The sequence below is a fragment of the Grus americana genome, chromosome Z (assembly GCF_028858705.1).
Source record: "Grus americana isolate bGruAme1 chromosome Z, bGruAme1.mat, whole genome shotgun sequence".
In the NCBI taxonomy this organism is placed as follows: Eukaryota; Metazoa; Chordata; class Aves; order Gruiformes; family Gruidae; genus Grus; species Grus americana.
The window spans coordinates 62,046,777-62,062,116 of NC_072891.1; the positions used below are offsets into that span (position 1 = coordinate 62,046,777).

The 15,340-nt window shown below is 38.1% G+C and overlaps 1 protein-coding gene across 2 annotated transcripts in view; it reads right to left on the reverse strand.

The window, feature by feature from the left end:
* Positions 1-542: 542 nt before the first annotated feature.
* EFNA5 (ephrin A5) overlaps positions 543-15,340 on the reverse strand; it is a 211,623-nt gene continuing 196,825 nt past the window's right edge. For both annotated transcript variants that reach the window (XM_054809508.1, XM_054809509.1), the window contains 3 exons: positions 10,208-10,273; positions 9,734-9,814; positions 543-4,748 (listed from right to left, as the gene is read on the reverse strand). In XM_054809508.1, coding sequence (XP_054665483.1) covers positions 4,627-4,748; positions 9,734-9,814; positions 10,208-10,273 — 269 coding nt within the window. In that variant the 3' untranslated portion in view covers positions 543-4,626. The remainder of the gene's footprint in view (positions 4,749-9,733; positions 9,815-10,207; positions 10,274-15,340) is intronic.

Here is a 15,340-nt window from a genome sequence, read left to right on the forward strand (position 1 = left end):
AGAAAAACATGGCTGAGATTTCAAAGCCACTTCCAACAACTTCTTTGTCAGTCTTCTGACAACTTACTTTGTCAGTCTGAGGGGCATCCTGGGTAGAGTGGCACCCTGTGCAGCTGCCCTGTTTGCACGCCTTTGTGGCTGGCTCTATTCCTCAAGAAGCAAGAGTTATACCATACAACCACCTGTTACCCAGGGGAGCAAGGAATACTATTCAGGAGGCCCAGAGCAGGGCAAAAGTGATGATGGAAATCATCACTCCAGCACTTGGTTGACATAGTTCCTAAGTATTTGGAAGAGCTATGAACACATAAAAAAAGGTGAAGAGCAGAGCAGCCAGGCTTTAGATCAGCCAGGAGGTTGGTAATTACAGCTCTAGACAGTCACTTGTGCCCACTGCATTCTTCGCAGTTTCCCACTCACACTCCTCATTGCTTTCCATTGGCCACAAATATGTAATATCGGTACAAACAGCCCACAAAATAAAGATGTAATTCATTGAACAAAAATGTAGCCTAAGAGAACCAATTAAAATGATGAAAATCTTTACTTTTATTTAAGTATAATTGTACGGACACGTGTATATACAAATACAGATCTTACGGGGTAAGGATTTTGGGTGGGTTTGGTTGGGTGGTGGGTTTGGTTTTTTTTTTTACATTTTCTTTTAAGTTCATATAATGTAAGCATTTCAAAAACAGCACTTCTTCATTAAGTGCAAAGAAACTGCAAAGCAGGGCAGTACAAGCACAGGACCACACTGAGCTGGACTTTCATACCCAGATGCATACACAATGAGTGTCTTCAATGGGGTGTCAAGAGTAAGCATGGAAAGCGGATTTTGCAGACTCATGGGTAACCTCCAACATGCCAGCATCTATTAAACTGTACAGACAATGGCAGCAAGCCTATTGTAGGGAGATTTGTCTCACATCCGAAAAGCTCGAGGGCAAATGCATGGGAAAAACTCAGTGATGCCAGAGCAGAAACAGATCTGCCCATTCACAGCTCCAAATTAAAAAAGGAGGAGGGTGGGAGCGGAGGACGGGCAGGAAGAGAGAACAGAAGTGTGGAGGGTTGTACATTAAAACTGGTGATTACAAAATCCAAGTGTAATGAAAGGAGGGGAAGAGTTAACACTCTTAAGCCTCTGAAAGTGACTGAACCACTGCTCTCACAAGGCAATGGATTAAGTTCAGTTTTGAGGGTTAGGGGTGGGGATCAACAGGTACAAATACAACCATTTTCCTTCCACACTTACATAGGAAGGGAAACAATCTACTCATCTATTCTCAGTACATCCCAAATGTGTTTCTAGTTCTTTTGGAACCAAGTACATACACATATCGCACATGACACTGGCAAGATCATTTCTGGAAAAAAACTATTCATGGAAATAAAACAGAAGGGAAAAAAATAAAGATAAAGAAACAAACAAAATAACTGAAGAGTTGTTATATCCCCAAAGCCTTTTTAGAAACAAACATGATACAAAAGAACAAAAACTAACACAGAAACCACAGGGCTCCAACATCAGACCTTTAAACACTGAGGACAAAACATTGATCATCAAAAGTTGTGTTGTTCCAGGTCTTAACATTGTGAAGTCTTGCAACAGATGAACGATTTTCAAAGATGAGTCCTGTACGCTGCAGTGTCATGGCCACTTGTCTCTCAGTTCTCAGCCATGACCACACTTGATGCTTCAAAGCTCTGTCTTGTAATCAACGCATGATTTTAATATCCTGAAAGTCTATTGTTCTCACTTACAAAAGACATAAGAATCAAATTAATACTTTATTATCAAACACTATATACAACAGAGGTTGCTAATAATACAGAATTGAAAGAACATAGCTTTAAGTTTTACTTGTCTTTCCTTCACCATCCAATTAAGTACAGTACAAAACAATATTCTAAACTAACACGAAATGTTACCTTGTCTATTAAAGGATACACAGTATCCACTAAACTGACTGATCACTATTTTCCCTGCTTCACTTGCAATGTCCTTGGCAGCCAGGAGTGCAGGTCATGGGGGTAGCAAGCCACCTAGGCTGAGGGAGAATCAGTCCCTCAGACTTGAGCTGGAGCAGATAAAGGAGAAGGGAGCAGACATCTCCTTAATTTGCACCAACATCCAGAGATCTGCAATGCAACACAAAGCCCATCATCATTTATGTACTTGGTATGACTGGGATTGCCTGATGCCATCAAGCATCAAACTGAGTGTCTGGTACACTCCTCCCAGCCACCCCAGGCAGTGCAGGGACCTGCCTTGCAGCTGCATCACTTGTGCTGTTTCTCATCTACCCAGCAGGGCTCTGTGAAAAAAATGAAAGGTTGAATTTCACCAGGAGTAATGCTAGTGAAAATTGTTTGCTGTGGATAAACATACATCTTGAACTCTGACATCATTCAGAGACAAAGGATGAAAAATGAAATCACCATTTCTACCTGAAATTTGTGCTATTGGTATGACTGCCTGCAATTGCTATGAGTCATTTTAATACGGTTACCCATCATGCAATGTTATCTGTACTCTGGTTAATAATCCATTTGATAAGGTGCATTCTGATTAAGCTCACCTCATCCAAAGCTTTTTAATTTCTACCTACAAGAAGTATTAGTGTGTGTACCAAGCACATCCACATTAAAGACAGAAAAATACCCGATAGCCTGTAATGAGATGAAGACTTCCCTTCACTGTTTAAACTACTTATCTTTATTGTGTGCACTTCACACTAGAGGAAATTTCCTACATTCCTCCTGTAAGCATAGGCCCTGCAGTAATGTCCGTGTTGCATTATATCAGGCAAGCCCAGATCATAGTTTAGCATGCATAAAACCTCCCTCTACATCTTAAATTTATTTCCCCCTTTCCTCCGTTTTTGAATAGTGGGCTGCTTCAACTTCTGGAAAGCCATTAGAAAAAGCCCACAAAGTGCTGTCCACTAATGGTATCACTCAATTTTGTTACGGCAGAATTTTTCTTCAGAATTAATATAGAAAACTCTCGTTTTGTTTGAATGCACTCCATTTTTTGTTTCACATTTAACATAATTATCACAGTTTTTGTTAGAAAAGCTCTGTTTCGGTTTTGGTCTGATATTTCCGTGATTATGCTTAGCAGTTCAAATTTCATGGTAGCCTAGCCAAAAAATACCCCAAGGCTTGGACTTCCTGGCAAATTACTTTTTAAAGTTCTACGTCAGCCAAGGCTCAGATTCCTTAAACAGGGTCACTCCTAATTCCATCAAACAAGACAGTCCCATTTCCTAATTGCATCAAGGGTTACCACTTCTCTCACATGTTTAAATAGGACAAGCATATATACTCACTCTCAGCATAAAGTATATCTAAATAATGTATTTTCTATTCTAGTGGATTTTTAAAAAAATATTTTGTTAAGTCTTTGGGAGCCCATCTAGTTTATCTCCGGCTGATAAACACGTTTCCTCTACTCTTCAAACTGTGCTGGAAGGGGAAAAGACAAAAAATCAACACTTGAATTTGTATTCCACACTTCTTTTCTTTCCCCCCACCCCGCCTCCCCAACAATGCTACTAGACTGTCCTGGCATTTTCTACATGTGGTTTATTCCCATGATTGAGAAACTTGCAGGAGAGACAAATCAAGAGCACACTGGAGATCCTGTGTCCCAAACATGTTTCCTCTGGCCACTGATGTCCTCTCTTAGCATATATTAACACCCAGAGCAGCATCCAAGGCTATCAGCTACTAAGTCAGCGCTGGGGAAGGTCACTTTATTCTCAAAAGTGCCTCTGCATTTCAAGAAAAAAATTGTAGCACCACGGTGATTTGTTTTAAAATAAAATAATCCGGTGTGCATTATCCCCTTAAAACGAAATAACAGAGGCACTCACACCCCCAGTGAAGTTTCCTAAATCTGACCTTGCCTGCTGTGTGCTAACATTCCTAAATACTAACTTCTTCCTCTCACCAAAGACAGTGTTTCTACTTGTGAGCACAAATTTTACTGTCAAAAACTGTTTCAAGACAGTCCTATAAGAAACATCATCTTTCCCTTTCAGAAGCCTGTTCATTTAGAAACTCCTGGAAGAAATGGTGTTGTATTATATCTATTCTTAATATTCCCCTCCAGTCCTGACATGGTGACACGATGCCTTGCATGATCACTTACAGTGCTGAACAACAAGGCATACATATTGTATCGGAGAGAAAAACTCTCCCAGGCTTTCACTCACTATCCTTATCCTTCACTGACTGCATCTGCCACTATTCTTCCTTATCCACATACATGACACAGTAAGCTCACAGAGTTGACTTCTTAAAGGAGAATGCAGAGGAAAATAAGAATCACTAGTGTCACTATTATAGTTTGGCATTTTCATTTGGAGTCCTTTTATTTATATGGAGGGGTTAAGAAAGTCACAGGGTAGGTAGGGATGGGTGCTGAAGCTAGTTATCCCCTTCAAATTTTTGCTGAGTTCAGGCTAAAAGGGAGAAGAAAAGGGAAAAGGGAAAAATAACAATTTGACATCTGCAAAAACAATAAAGTCCCTTTCCTGGGATGAGCAGTTAGGTGGATCTTTGATGTTCCAAGACCCTGATATTTTCTGCGACAGGTTGCTGGAGCATACTGTGCTATAATATCAAAAGCATTGCCAGAAGGAACAATAGAGTTGCCAAAAGCCGGCCGGGTATCCTTGGTGTCTGTGCCGCGTTCTCACCACGGGATGGCTCGGCTGACTCATGTACGGTATCATCTGTTCAAACAGAAAGCATACATTCCAATGAGATTTTGCATCCTTAATAAACTCTCACTGAGCCGACAACTGTAAGCAGATTTCAGTGCCTTTATGAAACAGGGCAATGAACCTTGTGCTGTCATTGACTTTCACAAGCGTGTAATACCTCATTATGTAACCAACTTGGGGCCAAGTCCTGCATTTCTTACTGGCAAAACTCCCACTGAAGACCAGAAGAGCAGAAAGTATGTCTGATTTCAGCAGACTGAGGAATGAAAGATTCCTCTTCTAATAGAACACTGTAGCTCTAGCTTTGGATGGCTCATTAGATAGCAATGTCAATAGTGAGGCAGCTAAATAAAAACACCTGATTTTCAAAAGGGCTTGAAGAGGAGTTGCACATGCTCAGAATTAATTTTGCGGTTAATCCCCTTACTGAGTTACAGATTTTGGATCCTGAATTTGAAATGACAGCCTGTAAGCCCAAGCATATATTCCACTTCCACGCATAAAATTTCCACTGAAGTATACTGCATTTGGGGATATGCAGGGGATATAAGACCAGTCTCCCTTTCTTGAAATAGAATTTTAAAGGCTAACACATGACAATCTCTGATTTTATAGAATACATACTCAACCTGGAAAACCCCATAGGCAACAGACTACCTTTTCTACTATGCAAAATACAGATTTACATATATGCTGCTAAAACTAATGAAAAAAAGAACCAGCTGAGTTGGGAGAACATGCTTATACATTAGTGGCAGAAGAGAACATAGTAGAAAATACTACATTTATGATACTGAATAAAGCTCTGTGTAGTTTTTGTAAACCACAGATCAGCCTTAAAGCCACAGCTTATACCAGAGAAAAAGGAAGGTAAAGTCAAATTCAACTGCAGTGTTGTTACAGGTGTGGTAGGTTTTTCTCTGCAAAGCCCTCCATATCCACAGCTATCTAATTTGGCTATTTTAAAAGTAATCTGTCTGACACTTGCCATAAAATTCAGCTCTGTGTTTGAATTTTCTTAGTACTAAATGAATAAAATAACCTAAGCCTTTTTAGAAAGTGTGAAGTGGCCCCAAAATGTATTCATAACTTATTTTAGAGTGCCTAAGTTTCCAGGAAAATTAACAGTATCTCAGTACTTATTGTAATAAGCTCCCCAATTACATGAGCGGTGTCAACATATCTATGATGTATCTGTCTCGTAGCTCCCATCTCAACAAATTGCACCGCCAGGATTACACTGGGTGAAAGCTGTGCAGTTCCAATTAAAGACACTAAGGGAAGCGGGAGTCAGGACACTGGGATCACCATGCCACTTTGGCAATGGAGCCTTTCACGTTTCTTAGCTTTAGCTAGAAACAAGCTCCCTCCCCTTCATACCCTTGACACCTAGCACAAAAGCAGGTAGAACACTTAGCATAATTTAGGTTAATAGGCTCTTCAGACCCAGTTCAGTTACACACAAGATGCACAGTAAACTGGATTAGCAATCTATCACCTTTTTTTCCAGCACTAATAGACAGTACAATCGTGTCAGGCTTATCAACAGGTCTTCAGTGCTGCTCAAGGCAAAAGTATGAAAAGCAAGCACTGATCAGCATGTTCATGTTTGTAAGAAAGGGACATCATCAGATCAAAGTCCCACTGATGTCAGCGGTAATGACTGGAATGACTTCAGTTACAGCTCCTCACCATGTATAGCAGGGACACCCTCCCAGACATTTCGGCCCTGAATGAGGCCCTAAAATTTGCCCTCCAGAATTATTCCAAAGGAATCTAAAAATTTCAGTGAATGACGGCTACTGAAAACTGCCAGGTGCAGTGGTTGTCAGCACTAAAAGCTGTTTCACATTTCACTTCTCAGATACAGTCTTGTACTTTGGTGACAATGCAATGAGAATACAGTACTTCACAAGAACAGCTTCCCAATTAAATCATACTCTTAAGAAGTTATGGGGAAAAATATCCCTGTTCTAACTGTCAGCTCCACCTCCTTTATATATTTACAGTCAGCTCTTCCCAATTTGGAAACATTTACTCACTGCTGATGAAGTAAAACTACAGGGGAGAATGATGTGTATTACCTTCTACCTCTTGCATCATCAATAGAATTGCAAATAAGTCCAAATTTGCAACACTGAATGTCAACAGTTTTGTCTGAATTACATCCATGAGTCAGCACTAAAACACAATAGGGCAGAACTAGTGTAAAGCAGTAATAAATCCTCATTCTCTTTGACTATCAGATACTGCCATGACTGGAACACTAGCTACTGCTAAAAAAACTCAACAAAAAAGCCCTAAACTAAAAAGATTACTTCTCTTAAATGAAAAATCCAAAGATCTTCTACGATGCTGTTTTTATAAAGCTATTCTTCAGAGCAGAATTAATTTTCATGTAACATTAAGGGGTTCCTTTCAAGAAATCATCTGGGTTTTCTGTCAATGTGGTCCCAAGGTCTCTGCACTTGTATATTAGAGCACACAACTCATCTGTACTTCTCAAAATCACTTTACAAATATCATTTTCCTTGGAGGTGCAGAGTTATAACACTGCACAATCTTCAATGCTTAGGGAAAAGGTTTCGCTTTATTTTAAACACCAAAGGCAAGTGATGAAGAGGACAAAATTCCTGAGTAAAATCTAGACAGTCACTGTGAAAGACTGCGAATGCCAGCAGTAATTAGAAAAAAATTATTTTGACAGCCATGAATTTTCCAGATCACATAGCTTTACATCATATGCTTCAGGTATAATTTTTCCAGATATGCACAGTTGTAATTCTTGTTTAGGGACTTTTTAGTTTTATTATTAAGGAGGAAGAGAAGGGGAGGACAGGAATAGGGCCAGTTACTTTCATCACTTCTGAAACAAGTGTGATCTCTACAGACCAGTTTTCTACAAATTCCTGAATAAAACCAGTGAAATTACAAGGGTTCAAAAATCACGCAATTGGTGATTTTTAAAAGAAATGTAATCTGCTGAACATGACCCTCCTGCCTCCCAATTCTTCTGTGTACTGTGGAAGAAGACAGTGGCAGGTGAGGGGAGAGCACAGAAGCAGAAGATGCATGCCAGAGGCAGGTGAATTAGTATGACGACACAGATCGCATGCAACCAGATCCACCGAGGCAGCAGCAAGTCTAACAGGCTTATAACAGAACAGTCTGACAGCAGTTGGCAGATCTGGGAATGACTGATTATCTAATGGTCAAAATAATAATGCAAATGTACACTGATGCCAGCAGCAGGAAGTTTTTGGTACCAAACCTTCTCATTACAGCTATTATTTCCTCCTGATAACACAAACAGTATTTCATCTCAGGCTGCAGGACACTCTTTGTATGATTTTGGTTCCCTGGTTTGCCTGCTGCTTTCTAACAATATGTTTTTGTGATGGTGCTAGTTAGGTATAGCCATTCCATGGGAAGTGAGCAGCACTGCACTAAAAATAATGCTCAGCAAGTTCACTAAAATCAGGCATTTATTACTCAGATGATCTCTTTTGCAAACCAGTAACAGGAGAAATACACATTAATTGGCCCATATTCACTACATCACAAAACGTAAAAGAGTGCATTGAGTTTCTAGACTCATAGTTTACCTAGAGATAAGGAAAGATCACCCTAATGCCTTCTATAGAAGAATACTGTTAATAAATGTACAAATGTATCAACTGTAAATGCACTCTCCTTGTATTTAGATTTGCTTAGAGAACATCTTTGATTCTCAAAACCAAAATTTTTAGGAGAGTTCTAAAAATCCTCTTAAAGAAAAATAATGTATTTTGTACCCATAAATCATTCAAACTGGATAACTTGTGAAAGCCTTATTTATACTTTTGTATAAATAATGATTTTTATTTAAAGGAACTGCAAATAACAAAGAGTAAAAAAATATTATGTTGCTTCATACCAAAGGGAAAGTCTCTTTCAAATAGCGTAAGAGTAAAAAAAAAAAAATCTTGGTAATTTGTTCTTCAGGGTATATACTAAATGGTATGTGTGTAATTTCTTTTCTGGTATAATTTGTTTATTTAACTGTGTATTTTAATTATCGAGGCTTGAATACGGCAATGTGTGAGCAGCGTGTAGGTACATATAAAACAAACAGGTAATACTACTATTGCAACTACTTTTCCTACATACCCACCTAATTTTAATGTCATGAGCCACCCCATTAAAGTTGGTGGGATTATTCACACACCCAGAATTAAACATGCTTCTATCTGTCATAAACCTGAGCCATACAAACAATACACATGCACTTTCCACACAGGGACACATCAGCTTGATTAATGGTGGAAGTTAATGCAACTTTGCCCTAGGCAGATGAGGGGCCTTATCACAGCAAGCATTACTCTTATTCTTAAGACAGAAACCCACCAAAAAACTTAAATTTGCTTCAGTAAAAACAGGAGAAGAATTTATATATACATCAGTGTGTGTGTGCATGTGCGTATGTAAAAATGATACTTTGTCTAACCAAATATACATACAAATGTATACAATTTTAAAGGACTAATTTCTTATTTAAACACTAACTGTGTCAGTGTTGTGTACCAGCATTAAACAAGCTGTGGTTCTGTTTTGCGGAAAGTCTTTTGAAACCACATAATAAATGAAGTGTGCCCATTGACTTTATTTCTAAAACTTTGGGCTCAGTTAGTAAATAGAGTATTTTGCCAACATGCTGGGTGTTTGGCTTGGATGGGCCAGCGACTTCAGGATTCTGGTGAAAATTTTACACTGGCACACACCATTTTTTATTAAACCACGTCACCCAAAAAAACAAATAAATCAACATCATTTTTCCTCCCCTGCATTAAACAAGGATACAGGAAATATACCATAAGAGATATCAGCACTGCTAGAAATGTGCAAAAGCAGAGCGGTTGTACCATGCAAAGCATGCAGAGAGAAGAGGAAAAAAAGTACTGAAGCACCAGAGGGATACACGCAATTGTTAAAAAAGATTCTCTAAGCATACTAACCTGCTGGTTCTAATGAATTTTCTACTTTGTCGTTAACATCGAAAACACGATCATGAACACCTATAGTTTTCATACAGCTGTCTATAACAAAAATAGAGATAACAGCCAAATATGTTAGTGAGATACCCTTAAACTCCCCACTTTCCTTTTTTACTCTCTTTTTTCTGTCTGTTTACTACATATAATTAAGCATATTCATATTTTAAAGTCTGTGGCACTTGTCCAAATGCCACTATAGTCTTCCATTTGTACAACAGTTTAAGAAACAACAAGTTAGCAACTGCCATGTAATTAAAACAAAGCTTTATGAAAAATGGTAAGAAAATACGATGAATATTGTAACACAAAGGTTGCTGTACAGAACAGATACACAAGATTTAACAGTAAAAAAAAGGATTTACTGCTGTTTACTAGACCACACAGTAAAGCATGCGCTACAAAGCCACCCTTGAAAGCTTAATCTGAAGAACTTACTTGCTGGTCGCACAAAGACCTTAAGCTTTAGACAGGATCTCCTTCCATTATCTGGGATCGCAGAAGCTGTAAATGGGAAAGAAGGCAAGACAAGTGGAAGAGTAAGAGAGTGAAAAAGCAAATAATCTTTTATGCTAAAATAAAATACCCTTTACCTTCCCTTCATCTGAAGGGCTGGACACATTTCAGCCTCTGCATGTAAGGACTTCGAGTGCACCAAGTAGCTTGATTATGCAAAAGCAGGGAAAGAACTGCAGATTTTATTCTAATCCCTTTTTTGATTATTTTACTTGGAAGAAGTGAAGAACATGGTATTTTCAATGTTTCATTGTCTCCTTTCACTTTTCCACACCTTTTTCACAAGAGGTTGTGTAATATGGTTTCTGCTGTAAAGCAGGTGTCTACTCTGAAAAATTACACTTCGGGATTATTAGACAAAAGCTAGTCTTGAAACGCTAGGCCATAGGCTTCAGCAACCCAAAAAGGGATGAAAAAACAAAATGACCCTGAAGGTGACAATGCTAAAAAATAGAACTATGTATCTACTCCCACAAAAGTGGAAATACACACAATTAAATTCTACGGCAGAATCAGCCTCCATATGCTCCAGTACATCTGCCTTTGTTGAGAAAATAATCATCTTGCTTCAGTCAAAACATGATTCCCCATGTTATATAACTAACAAACCAAAACCAGCTTATTCCTGCTTTCTGCCCTCCCTCATCATTTCCCATTCAAAGTATTTAATGTTAAGAGTACTTACTGTATTAGGAGAAAAAGAATAAGTGGAAACAACATGCCTAATACAAAAGATCATACACATAAGACTTGTGCGGCACCTACTTAGTTCCCAGGAATAAGTGCTAGTCTGAAAACTTCTATTCTAGAACTGTGCTTGCCTCAAAATACATGATCATAGGGAAATACATCTGCCTGTCACCACAGACTGAACTCCATAGTGTATTGTCTGCCAATCCGAACACGTGGTAAGTTCCATTAATGTCTGCAGTTTTGAAATTGTGCATTGGCCTGTAGTTCAACATGCACATTGGCAACCATGCAACTTGATTTGGGCATGCAGATTTTCATTTGTGAAAGAACATATGCATATACAGTTTTTTTGCCCTTGTAAAACCCCTCAAAAGCAATAGCTGAAAAATATTGCCTGAAGAACTACAAAGTATTTTTTATTTCATTGCCTAGTTTTCCCCATTATTCAAAAAGCTATGTACTAGGGCAGAACAAGTTGCCTTTTGCAGAAAATGGCAACTATTGGTAGCTGTCTTGATTTACAAAAGACAATTGGGGCTGGCAAGATATAAGTTTGTTCTGTTTATCACGGTTTCATCCATTTTTATTAATTCTGTCCCTGTTTGTGACAAATAACAAAAATGATTTATACACAGACATATGAATGTGCATTCTTTGTCTTCATGCTAAGTTCACGCTTGAAATGCTCCTCAACTAACTTGAAATTAATTCCCTTAGTCTTTGATGATGTGTTTCCAAGCCAGGCATCAGCTTTTTCCTAGAAGAATTTACCAAGAAGAACTAGCAAATTCAGTACAAACACAAAAAAAGGGAGCAGAGTAAGAGTCCAGTACAGCTAATGCTGTGGTTCTGCACCTGTTGGGAAGTGCTTGAAAAATTGTTTCCCTCTTTTAATCAAAACACAAAAGTGTGTAGAAATGATGCTCCCCCTTCACAATGACAAGCAGTTAAGAAGTGTTAACAGCTGGCTTTGCTGTAGGCTCTTACTAAATCAAAGTCAGAAAAACTCCCCCTACTGACATTTACAGTAACTGGTGTGTTATTTAGGGCACAATATTTGCACTCTGTGGTTATATTCAGGAAATGGGTGTCCTTTCTGAGGCCCTCACTGAATATATGCAACTGGCTAAATGCTTTGCTCAGACTAAACAGACAGTTGTAGATTTCTCAAAAGATAAGAATCCTATAATCATTACCACGTTACCAGCATAAAGGTGGAAATAACATTTCCAATGTTAGCCAAAATAGAGTCCATACAACAATTTTATCACTAACAGATTTTTCCTGCTCAGGAATTATTTCAGAAGTGTATCATGACCCACATTTATTTAAAAGCAAGTTTCAGCTTTGATGCTAACATGCTGTTGTTTATGTCCATAAAATAAGCACGTTTGAGCTCACTGCCATTTATCAGAATATTCTGTTAGTGACTAACTAGGATAGCTAGGAGCTAATAATATTTTATCCAGAAAAAAAAGAAAATTAATGTTTTTTACATATAAAGTTTATATGTGTACCTAACATTTGCATGCACTTCAGAGAAAACAACAGCTAGCGATTGGCCATGTTCTTTGGAAGAAAAATATTAAAATCCGTTCCCCACTTAAATCTTTTTTTCACCAGTCCGCACACAGGTTTGCGTATTATAGACTATATAATGAACTGCAGTCCTATTGCAACCATAGCAATTGCATTTAACTCATCATCCCAGAAACTGATGCAGTTTCAGCAGTAAGTACGAAAAATTTCCAGAGAAATTATGTACTGTCAATGCTTGCAGTAAACCCAGAAAGACCCCTCTTTATTCAGTGTTTTACTCCTTCAGAAGGAATAATAATGAATAAAAAAAGAAATAACCAAGTGACATATTGTTCTGCTCTCACATCTGCCTCAACAACCAAGAAGGTATAAAGGTATACACTGCAACCTCTTTGGCCTGAGAAATTTAAGAACTGTTTGCCAAGCTGGATGACTGCAATCAATTTTTTTTTTCTTCCCCTCTTCTCCCTCCCTCTCCCTCTCCCCCTCCTTTTCATCTTAAAAGAAAAAACACAGACCAGTTGCAGTATTTGCCTTAAGACCAGATGTATCTGCCACAGGGAAGAGTCAGGTTGGCTCATATCATCTGTCCTCCTCTCACACACATTGCAGTAAGTTTGTCAGTACTGTTCAGTTCTCTGTTTTCTTTATTCTGCAATGTTTTCACCAGTATCCTATGAAAACCCTGCCTGCTAGATTAAGATGTTCAGGATATGATGGCAACAGCTGGGAATTTTTTCCCCCTCTTTCAGCAACAAGCTGAAACAGCTAGAACCTAAGAAGACCTGAGGCTTACAAGAAAAATTCTGGGATTAGTTTGAACCAAAAATCTCCTATCAAATTGACTGCAACTGGAAAAATTCAGGTCTTGACTTCAGGACCAAAGGGTAGGAAAGAGCAAAGCATTAGCTGAAGAATGTTCAGTGGTTTTAAGGTGTTTTACTTTCCCGGAAAGCTGGGTTTCCAATGCAGCAGAGTCTGGCAAACTCCCTGACACTCTCTTGCACACTTGCAAGAGAGCAACATTGCCGAACTCTGGAAAAGAGAAAAAGAACTTCTCTTTGTCAAGTGGGATCTGTTAAAGTTACTTGCCAGGTAAACTATTGCTTTTGTTGCTATATTCCACTGAAATTACCTATAGTATAAGAAAAAATGTCCTTTCTAGGTGGTACAAAGAGAAATTTCATTCTCCTTTCTGGACAAAACCAGGTTAGCCTCTAAGGCTTTGGTATAAGGCTTTTCTATTTGCTCCTTTTAAAGGTGATATTAGCTATAAAACTGAGGCCAGTTCTGAGAACAGGCAGCCTCTGATGCTAACTGAACCTGTCCCAAGCAACACTTTCCATTTCAAAAGACAAAATTCCCAAGTTAAAAAAAAGGCAATTGAAACCTTACTGCACAACAAAAAGAAACCTTTGAAAAAAAGATGTCTTATAAGGAGCAAAAGAGGTTACATCCTCTTTTTTCCATGAATGATATTAGAATAGAAAAGGTCTGACTGGTTTAGTTTGTGTCAGGAATAATCACAATGAAAAACAGAGGAGGAACTCTGCAGTGTTGCTACATTCCATTACAATTCCTGTGGTACTTCACTCCCCTGCCCTACCTCACCTTTACCAGCAAATTCATGACAATCTCCTGGGTCAGTCTTTTAAAGAACATGTTTTAGATTTCATGGTTACACAAAGACTTGGGGTTAGAAGGAAGTGCACAATAAAATCCCTCTGAAATCACAAGACATATGAAAACACTTCAATGATTAAAAAAAATAACTGGTTTTGTCTCTTTTTTTAAATAGGAAAATTCCACTATTCAAAAGAAATTCAAGTCATGATCTCTGTATTCTTGAGATGAAAATTCCATCTCCATTAGTTGAACTAGGAAAAAAATAATGCAACGAACTACTGCAAATAGGACTAGATCCAAGCTGGATCTAAAAATGGTCCATAAAGACAAATTAGATGAGAAAATTTCTTTTCTTTGAAACACTTTTGGCTACCATTTTTATACCCTGTAAGGAAAGGAAAGACAGTGAAGAAAATTATTCTCTCCTCATCTAGAGCCAAACCATAAATATTTCAGTATTTGCTAGCTATATTTAAATATGGGAAAAAAAAATACAGTTCCCTTCATCCCAGTCCTAAGCAGTTCTCTGCTAGAAAACACATGGTACATTATTAATATATTAGATATAAATAACAGGTTAGGTCCTTCCTCAGCCTGATAAGGCTTAGCAGAGTTATTCAATGACTGCAGCAAGCCATAGATAGAAAACAAAAAGTAACATACACAGAAAGTAGTGTGGGTTTTTTCCCCCAACAGTTTTGTAGTTGAATTTACTATGTCAAATATCAAAAACTCCTTAAAGGAGTCATCCTGTTGTGTAGGTTGATGACCCAGTCAAGCTACAAAGTAAACTAATTAAAAAGTAAATGTACAAAAAAAGAAAAGGTATTAAAATTTCAAAAGCAACTTGATTATCAGGACCTGCTAGTCATGTGACAAAAGCTGTAATTAAGCATTTTCTTTCCTGAGACAGGAGGCAGTTTGGCTGGCAACTATCTGAGGCTCAGTTTCTAACCTAAGAGCAAGTTATTAGGATGCCGCATACAAAAAGTGTCTCAACCATCCTATTTACTGATATTCACATGTAATCAGTGCTTTCCTCTGCTTCTCTTCTCATTCTTAGCTTTCTAATACAGCATTGCACCTTTTCCTAAAATGTAAGTCCTGATATAAAAAAATAAGAAATCATAAATGCAATTCAAATCCTCATTTAGCACTACAAATATATTTAATATTCAAGGCACAATCCACTATGGG